Here is a 17,095-nt window from a genome sequence, read left to right on the forward strand (position 1 = left end):
ATGAAAACATTTTGCTCACGTCCAGAAATCACTAGATTTTAGCTGGAGTAGAATAGGATAATATTATTGATATATGAAAACATATGGGACGGAAAACTTTTGACATTTGTAATGTTTGGTGCAGATCTCAAGGCTACTTAGATAGTACCATAAAATCTGTACACAGCATACGTCAAAAACTTGTGATCACAGTTTATTTATGGCTAGCGTAAAAAGCTGGATACATTTTTTCAAGTTCTATGAATCTGTCAAGAAAGGGGTAATTTTAAAAGTGGATAAATGGGTAAAAAAATGCCCATTTTCAAAATATATTTGACGTTAAAAAATGTGCAATTTTTTACCCATTAATGGGTGGAAAAATAGTTTGCAATTTTCGCCACATATAATTCATAGCGCGGATCTTGATGCGGATTCCTTGGAGACGGGAAAGATTGCGGAAAGATTGGAAATAATTTTACCGAATAAATAATAAATAATTTATAAATTTTACCGAAATCTCAACAGCAGAACTATTCGGTAATTTTTTTTACAGATTTTTTGTAATTTTTCCATTGCAATCAGTAAAATTATTTACCGAACAGTTTGTTGGTGGGGCAATATTTTCACCCGCCGCCAATGTTCATTCCCGTCTATGAGTTGTGCTGCTATCTGTACTGTGCACTGTTATTAATGTATTGTTCCGCATTGAACCGTTTCCCAATAAACATCGTTTGTTGAGGTTTTTTTTTCTTCTGCCGTAGCGCAAGTCCCTGTTTCGTATTCTCCGGTCTGTGTGGACATTCCACTGTGCCTGTTCCGCCGCGATTTCAACAGGTTATGGTCCCGGATTGTGCTGAAGAAAAGTGAAAATTCGTACCCGCGAAAACGAAACAAAAAGCGTAAAGTTTGTGCTTCGTTTTGCTCGGGTTGATTCGTTTGTTGGTGCGAGGTTTGGTTGGTGATGCCCGTTCGGAGCGTGGATTTGGCTGTGCAGTAGGTACAGTAATCGTGAGAGCGGAAGAGTTGGCTGACTGAAAGCCGAAAAGCAGTGAAAAGACTTTGATCGCTTTTATTGTTCCCGGTACTAGAGGGAAAGCGGTACAAAACGAACACAAAGTGAAATAATCAGTGCAAGTATTTTCGAGCGTCAAGTGAAATGACTGAGAAATATTCGTTTCCCCTACTCAACAATGCAAATTATTCGACTTGGAAAGTGCGGATGCAGATGCTGCTGATACGGGACGACTACTGGTTTGCGGTAGTAGATCCGAAGCCGGATCCGGTCACAACATCGTGGAGGAAGGCAAGCCAGAAGGCGCTGGCAACGATAGTGTTGTTTATAGAGGACAGCCAGATGAACTTGGTGAGGGACGCAGAAACAGCGCAGGAGGCGTGGAACATGTTGAAGGCGTATCACGAGAAGGCTAGTGTGACGTCACGTGTATCCCTTCTAAAACGCATCTGTAATCTCAATTTGGAAGAAGAACGTACTGATGGAGAAATGGAGAAACATCTTTTCGAGTTGGAGGAACTTTTTGATCGCCTACAGTGTGCAGGTCTGCAGTTAGAGCCGTCATTGAAGATAGCAATGGTTCTTCGAAGTCTTCCCGACTCTTACGATGGTTTGGTGACTGCGCTAGAAAGCCGGAAGGACGAAGATCTGACTATGGAGATAGTGAAGCAAAGCTACTTGATGAGTGGCAGAGAAGAAGGGAAAGAAAGACGGATCGTTCAACGAGTTCCTGTTTCGGCAGTGGTGAAAGTGCTTTGAAGTTAGTTACAAAGCGACAAGACGAGAAGGTTTGTTATTATTGTCGGAAGCCAGGACATTTTCGACGGAATTGTCGTATGTTACAGAAGAAGCAAAGCGAGGACGACGGAGTTACCAGTGAAGCGAAGCAAGTGAGCGAAAGGGAAAGACCGGTGTGTTTTACAGTCAGGGAGCGTCGGCGCTTTGGGCGATGGCTCATTGACAGTGGCTGTTCATGTCATATGACGAATGACAAGCAGTTCTTTACAACGTTGGATGAGACTGTGAAGGGCGAAGTGCTGCTAGCTGATGGATCTATTGCGAAGTCTGCAGGTATTGGTGAAGGAACAGTCGAGTGTATTGATGGAGATGGAAATGTGAAAACCATTTGGATCAAGGAGGTGTTGTACATTCCGAGCCTATACAGCGGTATGGTATCTGTTCGTAAACTACTGGCAAAGGGATTTAAGGTGGAGTTCGGAGCATCCAATTGCAACATTGCAACCAGAGAAAGAAGGTAGTAGCCGTTAGTGAATTACGTGAGAATTTGTTCGAGTTGAAGATTCCAAGAGCACTGAAAATTGAAGCTAATTGTCCATCGATTGGCAAGTTTGTTCGGAACGAGATGATTCGTCATCCGAAAATCATATGGTGCCAGAAGTTCGTAACAAAAATCATCGATATCGAAGCCAGGAGGAGTTGATGACGGAAGTGACGCTATTCAAGGACGATAAGATCCAGGAGGAGGAACCACCGGAACGTGAGGATTTTTGGGATTGCTGTGGCTGATGAGTAGCTGGGTTCAAACATTGAGGAGGAGTGTTGGTGGGGGCAATATTTTCACCCGCCGCCAATGTTCATTCCCGTGTGAGTTGTGCTGCTATCTGTACTGTGTACTGTTATTAATGTATTATTCCGCATCGAACCGTTTCCCAATAAACATCGTTTGTTGACGTTTTTCTTTTCTTCTGCCGTAGCGCAAGTCCCTGTTTCGTATTCTCCGGTCTGTGTGGACATTCCACTGTGCCTGTTCCGCCGCGATTTCAACACAGTTCTGCTGTTGAGATTTCGGTAAAATTTTACCGAATTCGGCGATTTATTTTTAGTGTGTACACTTATTTGGTTATTTTTGATGGATCCAAATAACAGTGTAACAGTGTTGATTATTAGCCTGTGCACGCAGGGATGTCGACCACCCGGGTCGACATGAGATGACATTTCTTTCATTTACCTGGGTCTTTGTCTGTAAACATTGGCATTATTCTTATACGATGTTGAAATAAGATTCTTACAGGCGTTCGGCTTCAATAAGAATGCATATTGGAATCATTGGAAAAGCGCGAAAATAAATTCTGTTGGAATTGTTGAACATTGTAAAGTCGTTTTAGAGTAAAATCAGCAGTGATTCAAATCGTTCAGGACTGTCAGTTTGAATATATATATGAATATGAAACATTAATTTTCCCAGCAGCTGTTCTAGATTCTTTTTTTAAACAAGTCAGCTGTCAATCAAATGAAACTGGTATAACGCTCAGTTCTATTTTCTGTAGATTTGAACCATGAATGAATCACGAGATTCAAATATTTTTCAATTGTTGTGGCGTATGAGTGTGTCATTTTTTCTACGGATCAATCCAATTTCCAATTACGGCGCTTTTCTTGGCCGCAACATAATAATTTAATGTAATTGAAAATTTGAAAAACATGAATGGAACACTGCTGAGGAAACCAGTGCAAATAATAGTTTTGAAAGCTGTGGTAGTTAGTCTTCGATAATTATTTTTGAGTCAATCCTTTTATATTAAAAGGGGTAAACATATTTATTGCTCGGAGTTATTAAATTCTTGCAACGGTTAATGTCTGTGTCATTTATGAGGTCGATTATAACTTGGGGTCAACTTCTTCAACTCTGCTTACAGCGCAAACTAGGTTTAAGCTTATGGGTAAGCACTGCATAAGAGTTATGCGGATATGAAGAAATTGGATGTTAATCATATGTTGTCATTCCAAAAAAGTAGAATGTTGTATTAAATACACGACCGCAAATTGAACGTAGACTTATCGTTCGATAGTGGATGTGAAATTCAATTCTTTTGTGCATGTTCATTGCTGATGGAGATAGCCGAAATGAAGGCAATTTATTTTGAAGTAAAATTTGAACACTACCTGTCGAAATTGGATTTTCAATGCATTGAAGCAATTGTTTACAATAGTTCTTTAAAATCCTAGGGAGTTAACTGATCGATTCATACCAAAAGCTCCAGAATGCATCAAAAATCGGCTGAGTTATTGGCTCTTACTTCCTGACCTTTTTTTCCTGACGGTCCCAAATTTGAAACAATGACCTCCCTCCCATTTCTTATCGATTCGAAAGACGTAATTCTACGTCAAATATCATATGTAAAGCTTCTGATTTGGTCCATAAAGAAATTCAAAATTATAATAATAAAATAATTAATAAAACCGTATCAATGCTTACCTAGATTAATCTGAATTATTTGAAAACTTCACTTCTTCAAATCAATATCGCTAGTCAAGTTGAAAACCGAAATGGAGGACTATCGAAGTTGGATTTTTTCACAATCCGTACGTTAAACCTAACTTCGCTAGTAGTGCGCTAGCACAGACAAACAGACATAACACCTTAAACGATTCATATTAAAATTCATCGTCAACGATTTAAATAAAAATACGTTGAAACACTACCGCCATCTATTGATTGATTTGCCTCTCTCAGCATTCGCCATGTTGGATTCATCTGTCAATATCAGAATCGCACCCACACCATTGCACTGAAATGTCAACATCAATCATCTGTCTCAGAAAGAAAGCAGAAAGATTGCAAGTGCAATATCAACAAAGATTGCGTGGAAAAAGAACAGTTTTTAAGAACAGATCAATGCGTTTGAGTGTTTTTTCGAAAAGGAACTAATTATTTCAACGCGAAAAGGTTGTTCGAGCGGATCATCGAGGGGGAAGCCCAATATATCTCGCAATTCACTGGAGGATTGAGCAAAAACACGCTTTCGGTAAGTTGTGCAGTGGAAACTATCCGGGAAAACTTTCATCACAGCTATGCGCATTTGCTTTCAGATCGAGCGCCAAGTGACATATTTATCCAGGATTTGCCAAGTATCAACGCAGGTGGTAGAACCGTAAATCATTTCCTGGTTGGAAATCCGTAGAGGAAAAAATAACAAACAATCAACGCTTATAAAAACCGATATGCGTGGGCGTGATCATAATGCAGATTGTGTGTTTAAAACAGTGGTAACTGGTGTGAATATATTAATTAGAAAGAAAGGCATATATGGAGTTTATCGCTAGTTTATATTTTCCAGGTGAAATGCATATATTTCAAGGAATATTTTGGAACAAAATGTATAACGATGGGAAAAAGGGCGTTAGCCTCCTGAAAACATTTCGTTGGTTGCGTTGGACTGGAATTCCTGGACGGTCTTCAAATATTGTGTACTCGCTGACGAAAACTGCTGCAAACTAATAAAACCATGATTGATTCCAAATAAATGTGCAAGTGAATAAAATTGGAACGCAACTGAAACAAATTATGATTTTGTTTATGAAATTATTCCATGAACGAGAGAAATATAAAATGCTTCATAAAAATAATCAAAATACCCATCACAATGCCAAATTCATTCGGATCGCTTTCCTATTTCGTTTGCCTTTGGCCTGCATGCGTTTCGTTTTAATAGAATTTTGTAACTTGTTTTTGGCGTCGCGCAAGAAACATTGGAAAAGAGTGTTAAATATTTTATCGACAAGAAGCTGGAAACAGTTGTTGCAAATGATTTCAATAAATGGTTCGTACTTGAGATATTGTTTGAGTCTAGTCTTAACATTTCGCCGGTTTTGGTGCAAAACTTTGAAAAAATTGCTTGTATGCTTTGAAAGCCAATAAACCGATATCAAAAGCCTGTGCTCCTGGGAAACAATTCACGTTCTTGATTTTACAGAAACTATGAATAGAATCAGAACCGAATTTGAATTCACTGTGTCCCATAGTAAGTTGCTTACGGCATTTTTCGTGTTTAAGTTTACGAATAACTGCTCCCAAAATATAAGCTAGACCATTTGTTTCTCTTGGAGTTGCTTGGTATTGTTCGTTTGTTCGGAATGTTTCTTGCAAGTTGCGATTAACAGTTTCTTCATTCACCATGTCGTTTTCGTCACATAAAGGCATCGCTTTATCTGGTTCACAATTGGTACCACGTGATTCTTTCACTGAGGCCGAGAGAGCCGCATATTTGAAGGCAGCTGCAAATTGGTATGCGTTCGGCGCATCATTGCACCCACATCGCCTTCGAATTTCAGAAAACAAATTCTCGATGCAATCTTGGCACACAAAATTACAGCATAAATTGCTACACCCAAACTCTCGCTTCAATTCTGCAAACAACCATTTTATTGCATTTATGTTGCCAATAAATCCACTGAGAAAATTAGGTTTTCGTTGCTTTTTCGTCAAAGTCTTTGATTGCGTCTCAGCCTGTAATATTAAAGAATCGTATAGTTAACATCGCTTAAGGTTATAACGTATGTTATACAATACATTCCTTAGATGTAAAGTACATGGCAGATAACACTTCTACAGCTTCTTCGATGAAATCCCAGTGACAAGAACTTTCTGTTATGCTTGCACGATAAGGCTATGTATTTAAAAAATATGGTTGAGCAGAAGTTTATTCAAGAGATTTTTAGTGATGTATGAAGTGAATAATAGAAACTGGATACTAACCTTTGCAGTGCTATTAGTATTTCTGGAGTTAAGCGTATCGAACAATTTATCAAAAAATTGACAGAAAACCGCGGTTCTCAATGCTGACAACGGTAGTTCATCAGTTTCGACATAATATTCAATACCGGCTGCCACAGAATTACTCAGAGTACGTGTAGCTTGTGCCACGTTCATTGCAATAAAAGGAGCTTGAATTATAAACTTTTCTCTGAGTTTTGGAACAAGTCTTGGCGTTGCTGAGCAATCAACATCATAGAGTCGTTTGATGTATTCAAATGACGATATTTCTCCTCGAAAAACAGCGTTATGCTTCATCAACATGCTTTTGGTGTTTTTTAGGAGATGTGGGCTATCAAACATAAATGCAATCTGTTGTCCTTCCAGGATCACAACTGGATTATCTTGGATTGCCCCGAAACATTTTTACATTTGTTGTGCACTGGTCCATTGCCAACACCAACGGATATAATCCCCTTTCTCGTAGCGCTTTTATAGCATCATTTACTAGATTCAATTGCTCAACACTCCCCAGCGTATGATGAGCTAAGACATAACCAATAGCCTGTGAATTAAGGAAATGTTTTGTGTTTCATAATTACCTGTTTTCTACTGTAGCTAAAATCTGAGTTACCTGCTTGAACCTCTTGTTCCTGCTTTTCGATTTACAGCCATCAGGATGATCCATGGTCAAGGTGGTAATTCCGGAAACCATTAAAACAACGGCCTCGGTAGCCAATACTAGAGGGTTATTGTTCTCGTACTTTTTTATTTTGCCATTATCAGGAAAGCCAACAAAAGTGTCTTTTTTGGCATTATATGTTAACTCCGGTCTAATGGACATTCCGTCAATACAAATTGTAACGGCCTTCTCTTTCTTAGTGAAATTTTCTGTCCTTGACTTCAACCGGTTCAGGATTTCTGTGTTCAAACCGGGTTTCATGTAGATATTAGAATTCCATCGATTAATCGTCATTTTACTAGGCAGTTGGATTATATTCGAGCTTCGGACGAATCTGTAGGCTGCCGGTCCAGCTAGATATGCACCTAGAGCGAATTTTCTTGAATGGTTGTTATATCTGCGTCCTTTTGGCTTCCGAGATGAATTTACTAGACTATTATGCAGTACCGGGTTGCGCCGAACAAGATTTGCAAGTTTAGAATCGTCAGTTTTTCGATATTGTAGCAGTTTGAACTTCCGTTTCAGTTCCTGATTTTTCCTTTTGAAAGTTTTGTTCGATTTTAGCCGCCATGCACTTTTACGATTACTTTTTCGTAAATCTTGCTTCAGACCTTCCATCGATTCATGCAACTTAGCGTTTTTCTCTTTTTCAGTTTCAAATAGCGATTTGTAGTCGACAGTAAAAACTGAATCAAATGTGGCTGCACGGTCATCATTCAACCCAACACATGGCATGAAATTTTCGCCATTTACTTTTGCCTCCATTTCCATGTATATTGGATCAAGAGGAACGACTAATTCGTCGTTCACAAGTAGATTCGTACACATATGATTTTCTGGTTCAGCAAAGGATTCGCTAAATGAAAATACACCATTATAATCACAGTCCTGAACGAGTGCACTATTCTCTTCAGCATCGTCGAGATACTCCACGTCTTCGTATATGCTGTGGAAAGATTCATCCAGATATTCAACCTCTTCATAGGATTCTTCAGTGGTATTTCCGGTGGTTTCTGTGCATATGTCGCCATCAATACTTGTGTCGAAAATTGAACATAGTGTTTCGTGGATTTGCGAGTTGAATGAACAAATTGGAATTGCGTTTTCTTTTAAACTGTAACGAAAACAAAACTGAAATAACATCTAACTAATGTAATTAGAAAACAAACCCTTTATCTGATTGCAAATGACTTCGAAACGAACAGGAGAGGAAGTGATCCGAGCAGATTTTCAGCTTCCGGACAGCCTCTGAGCCTCCGGAGGCAAATCTCGACGATAGTTCTGACGAGCAGCACGATTGTACCCATAAGTAGCACCTGGAAAATAAACTGTTAGAAATATTCTGTACTATTTATTCACCAGTAAACAAACCTCCGACTATCACGAGGAAAGCAGTAGAAGGATTTTCCAATATTCTTTCCTTCGCGGTTTACACAGGAAATCATTTCGCATTTACGACCCATTATGCAGTTTTGATCCATTCGATTGACACACGCACACAAGTAAACAGTCAAAGCGAAACAGCCAGAGAGAGAAATGTCAAAGCGCATGACTTAGCGCGCCATAGGTGGGGGCTTGGCCAACTAAGCAATATTTGAATCGACCGTTAAATTACCGAACGATGTTCTTTTTTCAAGAGTTATGTCTGTTTGTCTGTGGCGCTAGTTTAATTAGGCTCTCACTAGACTAGCGCGCCACTAGCGAAGTTAGATTTTACGTACGGATTGCGAGAAAAATCCAACTTCGCTAGTCCCGTATTCCGGTTTTCAACTAAATCGAGTATATCCTATCCTACGTAATAATGAATACAAGTAATGATAGTTTCAATGTATACGATATACAAGTTTAATCATTAGCGTTGTAAATATTGTACGTGGATTTCCCTATTGGACCCGACCGTTCGAAATAGTCGCTCCTTGAACGGTCGTTGAAATCGCCGTTTTCACCTTCACACCCATCTTCATAGTAAAATCTGTCAAAACTGGCAAGTCTGCCACGTGCTTTTTGCTGTTTCCCTCGGACTTCCCTTTCTTTTTCCGATGTTTTGACATCTGTTTTGATAGACAAGGAGCAAAAAACAAGGTAATCTACCAAACATTTCTTGAGTTTGGCAAACCTTGCTGGAAAAGGGAACGTTTGAAATAGGCAAGTGAACCGACCTTCGAATCCATTGGTCAAGTAAATCCACAATAATTATGTAGAAGCTGAGGCTTCATTCCGTTTTCTTGAATAAGTCACATTTTAGAGAATTAGGCTGGGAATTAGGTTGAGTGCACAATTGTTCTTTGCAAAAAGCATCCCATGTTATCACATCCTGACTACGAGCTTTATTTCTTGGTAAAAAGGATCTTGAACATCATATGTGTTATTCCCAGTAAAATTCGAATGTGTGAACTTTGACATCAAGCTATACTATGTTATAATATAGCTCGTAGTCTTAACTAGATAGAATATTGGAGGTCTCAATACGAGTTAGTATTACTCCTTATAGAGTTAGGCAATCTTCGGAGTCTTGTTCTTCGTATTTGTAAGGATTAAAAACCATTTAAAAGCCCAAAATTGAAAGAAATTAAGATCAATATTAATTTGAAAATTCAGTTATACAGACAAGTTCAATCAAAACATTGTAGATAAGTAATTGTTTTAAAACTGGTTCGACTTTGGTCATCCGTTACGAGGATGCGCAAGATCAGAATTTATGTGAAAACTTACAAAGACCTTTATGATTATTAGATTTTTCAAACGGAATGGATGCATTTTCTGAACACTTCAAGGATAATAAGTTTGGCCGCTTCGATATAGTTAGTATGTCCATTGCAAGAAGCAGAAGCAGTCTTATATATAGAAACATTCAATGCTAAAAATATCAATAAATAATCAAAGCCCTATTAAATGTAGTTAAATTACATTGAATGTTCAACAAGTCCAATAGAATTTAGTTTCGCGCTTCTCCAATAATTCCAATATGCATTCTTATTGAAGCCGAATGCCTGTTAGAATCTTATTTCAACATCATATAAGAAAAATGCCAATGTTTACAAACAAAGACCCAGGTAAATGATTGAAATGTCATCTCATGTCGACCCAGATGGTCGACATCCCCGCGTGCACAGGCTAATGTGCTTTTAAAAGTTTTTACTGCTCGAAATGTCATAAACCTATGAAATGGGAATTGAAATTGTGATGCATTTATTTCGAACGGCATTTTCTCAATATTTACGTTATGGTTGTAGGCGATGTGCTTTACTACAGGTGTGGCCCAAACCCTCAAGTAGTATTAGTTCAACGAAAATTCGCTCTTTTGAGAGAGAAACTCTCAGCTGGGTTGCCGAAGATGGCCGAAGGCGACCGAATGTGACGTCTCGTCTGGCATACTCAGTACAATTTATATAACAGACGTGACGTTTCACTCCGCCCGCCCACTGTGGGTGGCAATGTTTACGTTATTTTTTCGACTAATACAGACTTATAGGACTTTGGCCCACACCTTTACTGAAGCACATCGGGTTGTAGGCCTTGTTGTAGGCCCTTTTCACATATTAAGCGAGAATTGACCTTTTCCGTCAAAAAATGTATCTCGCTTAACTTTTGAAAAGGACCTAAGTAACATTTTTTTCATGAATTAATTTGAATAGCGCAATCAACAGAACAACATGAAAGCTATTGATTGCAGTATTCAAATTAATTCATAAATAAAATGTTATTTAGGTCCTTTTGAAAAGTTATGCGAGGTATCTAGTTTTAAATCCAGCTTTCCACGCTCGGTAATCCAGCTTTCCACGCTCGGTAATGGCGGCTTACCGGTGTGTAAAAATCAATTGGTCACTGTACTGTTTGACACTAGCTGGAGGAAAGCCCACTGGCGTTCCTTGGTGAGGGGAAGGGAAAAAAGGCCTTTTTGACAGTGGGTTTTCCCCCAGCTAGTGTCAAATAGTACAGCGACCGATTGATTTTTACACACCGGCAAGCCGCCATTACCGAGCGTGGAAAGCTGGATGAGCGGCTTATCGGTGTGTAAAAATCAATTGGTCACTGTACTGTTTGACACTGGCTGGAGGAAAGCCCGCTGGCGTTCCTGGGTGAGGGAAGGAAAAAAGGCCTTTTAGACAGTGAGTTTTCCTCCAGCTAGTGTCAAACAGTACAGCGACCGATTGATTTTTACACACCGACAAGCCGCCATTACCGAGCGTGGAAAGCTGGATGCCTTTCACGAGATGTTTAAAATCAGCTTATTTTTTCGTCAATTAACAGTTCTTCCATGAAAGTGACAGCTTGGGGTGTGCGGGCCTGTTCAGCGGTTGTAAACAAGAGTGCTGTCTCGGCAGTGTCACATGAAAAGGCCTATTGCCTCTGTCGATTTTTTGGCTTGGTCAACTTTCTCAAAGAACCCATATCTTTCGAAACCTCTAACTATTATGCATCACGAGATAAAATAGAATACTGCGGCTTCCTGCGCTGGTTGCTTCTCATGGTAATCGCAACGGTCATTAAACACGACAGAATCTATGAAAATCTCACCCACCGTATGAACTTGCCATGATATTATGCATCCCAAGATAAACACTCAGATCGTGATCATCCCAACCAGCCTCCGTTGAATTGCGCTGGAGCGCGCCCATTTACTTTACACACGGCGGCTATTCAGCTATGGCAACCCCATTCGGCGGCTGATTAAATTTAACAGCATAGACTCGCACCCTATGCAAAAGCTTATGGGCGCGCTGCTGCGCAATATTTGCTTGCGCGTTACCACCGCGAAGAACTGAGCGTTTAAGGGTCTGTCTCAATTGGAGAATTAAACTGAAATTAAACTTAAAAGTGACATTTCAATAATTATCGAATAACCCTGCTCGCAGAGCAAGATTACTTTTGACAGATATCGAATCATTTTGCATCGATGTCTTATTGGAATTGCTGGGTAGCACCAGCCATTCTTATGATTGGGTTATTCGCTAATTTTCGAACTGTCAGTTTTAAGTTTAATTCTCCAAATGAGACAGACCCTTAGAAGCGCGCGACAATAAATACCCTCCATGTACTCAGTGACTCCGGTTGCCTCTCACTGATACAATCGAACACTGTAGTCATTTGACGAAAAGCACGTGGTTTTTTTTGAGCGGGATAATTCTGCCTATCTTTAAACACGGCGGCTATCTTGACGTTTACATTCGCACTCGAGCTTGCGAGCGTAAGACCGCCGCGGTATTCTAGAAAAAGATAAACGCGACAATATTTTTAAAATCGAAAAAGTGCTGTTTTTTTAAGATTGACCCGATGTTGAACGAGAGACAGACCTGTAATTAAAAACAATGTCATGCAGAAAATTATTCAGTTATTTTTACCGTGTGAATATTGTGGAGAATGCATCGATTTACCCATTCTTTATTCACCGTGAATTCTATTCCCACATTCCTGCACTGAACCAAAGTATCCTCCTTGGAACGACTGAATTAGCATTCCGCGTTTTTGAAATATGATCCCTCCCTTTACCATATGCTCCCTGTTACATCTGACACACTCACTTGAAATCGAATGAAAATCATCCGAACAGCGTACAATGCTTTTGATGTTCATTGTATGTTTTGTCATTCCATGCGAAGATATTGTCTGCACCAACCAAAAATCATTCGGTAATCGGATGATGATTGTTTTGAATCTGCCCTAGCATGAAGTTCATTCGCTATCAGAATGAAATATAATGCAAATTTTATGCGTTGGTCGCGTCGGCATTGGCGAAACCGCCATTAGTATTTTGTAGATCGTTGAGTTCGGTAGGAAAATTATGTTTGGAAAAATAACTTTTTGCCCGCTGAAAACCAGTTATTAGACTTTACAAATTTGGTAAGCTTGTGACAAATAATTAATTTAAAGATTTCTTACGCTTTACTTTTTCTAGGTTAAAAATCTTTCGTTATGCCACCGACAGTTCCGGACAACATTTTCAAATAATAAGACGGGAGATTCGCTCCCCATATCGCATGCTAAATATGTTCTTTGGCCACCCTCGATGCTCCCACTGGATGTGGAAGGGATACTGCATTCTCTACTGTGTTAAAGCCGGGCTATAATGGTGAACGCAGCGGCGCATGTTGCCAGAAAATACACTCGCCACTGCACTTACCATTGTAGCACGACCTCCATTCTTTTTCCCGAGTGTTGCATTGAATGTTTTACCTATACTATGTAAACTAAAATGGTTCAAAATGTTTAAAATAAAAATGAATCAATAAAGCATGTTTCTTTCTATTTCAAAAACGAAAAATTTATTATAATCTTCAGAATATTTATCACTTGAATTTCATGCAGAAACAATAAAGACCGCATCTGTATAAGGTATGAGCTTCATTCAAAAACGATTCAATGACTATTCGATTTTTGTTTTAGCTAGCATTCGGTTTTTGGATGATTCGCATATGGTGCTTGTCATCAGGCATCGGGAGCGATCGAATGCTTATCATCCAGAAAACGTATGATGTTCGTTAAAGGGCTGAGGCGAATCAACTGTCAGACGCTATGAGGCTGATGTATTGGTTCAGTGTGGTAACCCTGTATACTTCGTGCAGGGGAAAGAGTAAAACACATTTTTTCTGTATTGTTAGTTACCGATCGCTTCTCGCGCTATAAACACGTTTGTTAATCGTTCAGTATAATAAAAGACATAGTTAGTGCATTCCGCGTGTGTTCTGTATTTATTCCACTGGCCACTCCGAATCCCCGGTGTCCATCTTATTCTGCTGCATGTTCGATTTCTGCCATCAGGTTGTGGTCCCAGTGACTAGCTCCGGCGGATATTTGCAGGAGTGGAGTGAAAAATTTTTGGCTGGTTGAGCCGCCATTGCTAGTGTTCCGCCCCGAGAGGCGAAGAGTGGAAAGTGAACATAAGCGAAGACCTTCCCAGTTCCGTGTGTTAGTGAGCCCATTCGTTTTTATCATCGTTTTGGTGTTGGTGAAAAGTGAACCGACAAAAACATGTCCGACGCGAAATTTTCAATCCCGAAACTGAATGGGGCGAACTGGGCGACATGGAAAGTGCGAGTGGAAAGTTTGCTGTGTCGCGATGATTTGTGGGATGTTGTGAATAATGCTCCTGACGACGACGATCTCGAAGATGATGACTGGAAAACCGCCAATCGGAAGGCGAAGGCGACGTTGGTGCTGCTTTTGGAAGACAGCCAACTCGCGATAGTGAAGAAGTGTGTACGCTCGTGACGTGTTCAATGCGTTGAAACTGTACCACGAGAAAAGTACTCGTTCGGTGCGCGTGTCCTTGCTGAAGAGACTATGTGCGATCAACCTCTCGGAGCGCGGTGATTTAGAACAACATCTTCTCGATATCGATGATTTGTTCGACCGGCTCGACGCTGCCGGAACGACTCTCGACGCGGATACGAAAATTTGTTTATTGTTGAGGAGTCTTCCACCCTCTTTCGACGGTTTAGTCACCGCTCTCGATTCGCGATCGGAGAACGATATTACACTGGAAGTGGTTAAATCAAAATTAGTTGACGAATACCAACGCAGATTGGAACGTGACGGTAATTCAGTGAAAAGGGAGAAAGCAATGAAATCGGCCATATCGAAACCGGGCAATAGTGAAACGCGCGTGTGTCATTATTGTAAAAAGCCTGGCCACTAGCGGCGGAACTGTCGTAAGCTCGCAGAAGCGAAGAAAGAAGAAAGTTGTGTTTCGTCGGCTGGAGTAAAGCCGAAGAAAAGCGAAGAAATGAAAGCGAAAGCTGTACACAGTGACACCCGGGGAATCGCGTTTGTTGTGAACAACGAAAACAATCAATCCTGGATCATTGATAGTGGTGCCAGTGCGCACATGACGTGTAATAAATCGTTTTACACTACATTCGAGGAATCGCGCGGTGGATGGATCACTCTTGCCGATGGCAATAAAACGCAGATCCTCGGTGAAGGTGCCGGTGTTCTTGAAGGCATTGACGGTGACGGAAAAGTGATCAGGATTGACATTAGCGGTGTAAAGTACGTTCCGGGACTGTCGACAAACCTAATATCCGTCGAAAAATTAACACAGAAGAAGTTTGATGTGTGCTTTGATAGTGAAGGATGCCGAATAATCGATTCGAAAGGAAGTGTCGTTGCAACAGGTACACGTTGCGGCGGCCTGTATCACCTGTGTCAGGTGGAGTCTTCACTACAAGCTGCAAATCGGCAGCACAAGGAAAACTGCCAACACGTGTGGCATCGCCGGCTAGGCCATCGCGACTGGTCAGCTGCGGAGCGCATCAACAAGGAGGAACTAGCGACGGGAATGAAGGTGAGTGATTGCGGTCTTAGACTTGTTTGTGAATGTTGTTTAGAAGGCAAAGCAGCCAGGGCCCCATTCCCGAGCGTCAACGAGAGGAAGTCTACCAGGGTACTCGATATTATTCATACCGACCTCTGTGGGCCCATGAAGACGACTACGCCGAGCGGGAATAGATACGTCATGCACCTAATTGACGATTATAGTCGTTTTACAATAACGTACCTGTTAAAGCACAAGTCTGAAGCGTACCAGAACATTGTCGATTTCGTACAATGGACAGAAACCCTTTTCGGCCGCAGACCTTGCGTTATCCGGTCTGATGGCGGCGGGGAGTTCGACAACAAGCAGTTACGGGACTTCTATAAGGAAAAGGGCATTCGACCGCAATTCACGACCCCGTATTCTCCCCAATCCAACGGTGTAGCGGAGCGGAAAAATAGGTCCATTACGGAAATGGCGACCTGTATGCTATTGGATTCCGGATTGGCTAAACGCTACTGGGGCGAAGCTGTTTTGACCGCTACCTACATACAGAATCGCATCCCGTCCAGATCAGTTCCGAAGACTCCTTTTGAGATGTGGTGGGGACGAAAACCGGATCTCAGCCACATGAAGGTGTTTGGCAGCGAGGCGTATGTGCACGTGCCAGACGTGAAACGTACCAAAATGGAGCCGAAAGCGAAGCGGCTAACATTCGTGGGATACTCGATGGAGCACAAAGGCTACAGATTTGTAGATCAGGAAACTGACTCCATTGTGATCAGCAGGGATGCTCGTTTCATTGAATGCCAAAATGGGACATCGTCTGTTGAATTCCCAATTGCGGAAACAACGAAGAGCAAGGAGCAAGTAAAGGAAGACATTCAGCTAATCCCGTTCCAGGAGAAGGGCGTTTCCGAGGAAGAACAAGAAACAGAGGAGGAGGATGAGTTCAGTACTCCAGCCCGAGAGCCAAGCGAAGTACCGGGTACGATTCGGCGATCAGCACGGCGGAATCGAACGATTCCGAAACATCTTGAGGACTACCTACTGGAATACGCAGTTGGTATAGCGGCTTGTGCAGTTGAGGAACCAGACAACTATAAAGAGGCTCTTAAGGTTCCCAAATGGTACAACGCAATGGAAGATGAGATGCATTCATTACAGCGGAACGGTACTTGGGAGTTAGTAGAGTTACCTCCAGGGCGAAAATCTATCGGGTCAAGATGGGTGTTTAAGATAAAACGAAACCAAGAAGACAAAGTAGTGAAGTTTAAAGCTAGGGTTGTAGCTCAGGGCTACAGTCAGAAGGAAGGCATCGATTTCGAGGAAGTGTTTGCGCCTGTTACTCGACAAACTACCATACGAACACTTCTCTCTGTTGCAGCTAAAAGAAACCTAGTCGTACAACACCTCGATATTAAGACGGCATACCTCAATGGGATTCTTGAGGAAGAAGTTTTTATGCGACAACCACCTGGCTTCGCAGTCCAGGGCAAGGAGAAGTTCGTCTGCCGACTCAGGAGGAGCATATACGGTCTTCGGCAGTCTGCTCGCTGTTGGCATAAAAAGTTAGACGAAGTTCTGACTAAATATGGATTTAAACATTCTGTCGCTGACCAGTGTTTGTACACAAAAGCTACGGGTATAGACAAAGTGTTCCTGATAATCCAC

General features: G+C 41.1%; 1 protein-coding gene and 1 long non-coding RNA gene across 2 annotated transcripts; one reads left to right on the forward strand and one right to left on the reverse strand.

Annotated features, from left to right (window-relative positions):
- The first annotated feature begins 4,636 nt into the window (after positions 1–4,636).
- LOC134217487 (uncharacterized) lies at positions 4,637–5,179 on the forward strand. Its single transcript, XR_009981058.1, has 3 exons — positions 4,637–4,758; positions 4,823–5,006; positions 5,071–5,179. It is a non-coding gene; the product is annotated as an uncharacterized LOC134217487 (long non-coding RNA).
- A 1,706-nt stretch (positions 5,180–6,885) lies between these two features.
- On the reverse strand, positions 6,886–8,636 carry LOC134210227 (uncharacterized). Its single transcript, XM_062686270.1, has 4 exons — positions 8,539–8,636; positions 8,337–8,483; positions 7,120–8,281; positions 6,886–7,050 (listed from the first exon to the last, which is right to left on the reverse strand). The coding sequence occupies exons 1-4, from the start codon at positions 8,628–8,630 to the stop codon at positions 6,886–6,888; spliced, it is 1,566 nt and encodes a 521-aa protein (XP_062542254.1). The 5' UTR covers positions 8,631–8,636.
- Positions 8,637–17,095: the final 8,459 nt, after the last annotated feature.

Source organism: Armigeres subalbatus, chromosome 2 (assembly GCF_024139115.2).
Source record: "Armigeres subalbatus isolate Guangzhou_Male chromosome 2, GZ_Asu_2, whole genome shotgun sequence".
Taxonomy (NCBI): Eukaryota; Metazoa; Arthropoda; class Insecta; order Diptera; family Culicidae; genus Armigeres; species Armigeres subalbatus.

Excerpts from the sequence above, each read along its gene's own strand:
- LOC134210227 (XM_062686270.1), bottom strand. The coding sequence starts at position 8,630 with ATGGGTCGTAAATGCGAAATGATTTCCTGTGTAAACCGCGAAGGAAAG. Across the intron at positions 8,282-8,336 it reads CATTTGCAATCAGATAAAGG|TTTAAAAGAAAACGCAATTC; the intron begins GTTTGTTTTCTA and ends TTTTCGTTACAG. Across the intron at positions 7,051-7,119 it reads GGAACAAGAGGTTCAAGCAG|GCTATTGGTTATGTCTTAGC; the intron begins GTAACTCAGATT and ends CTTAATTCACAG.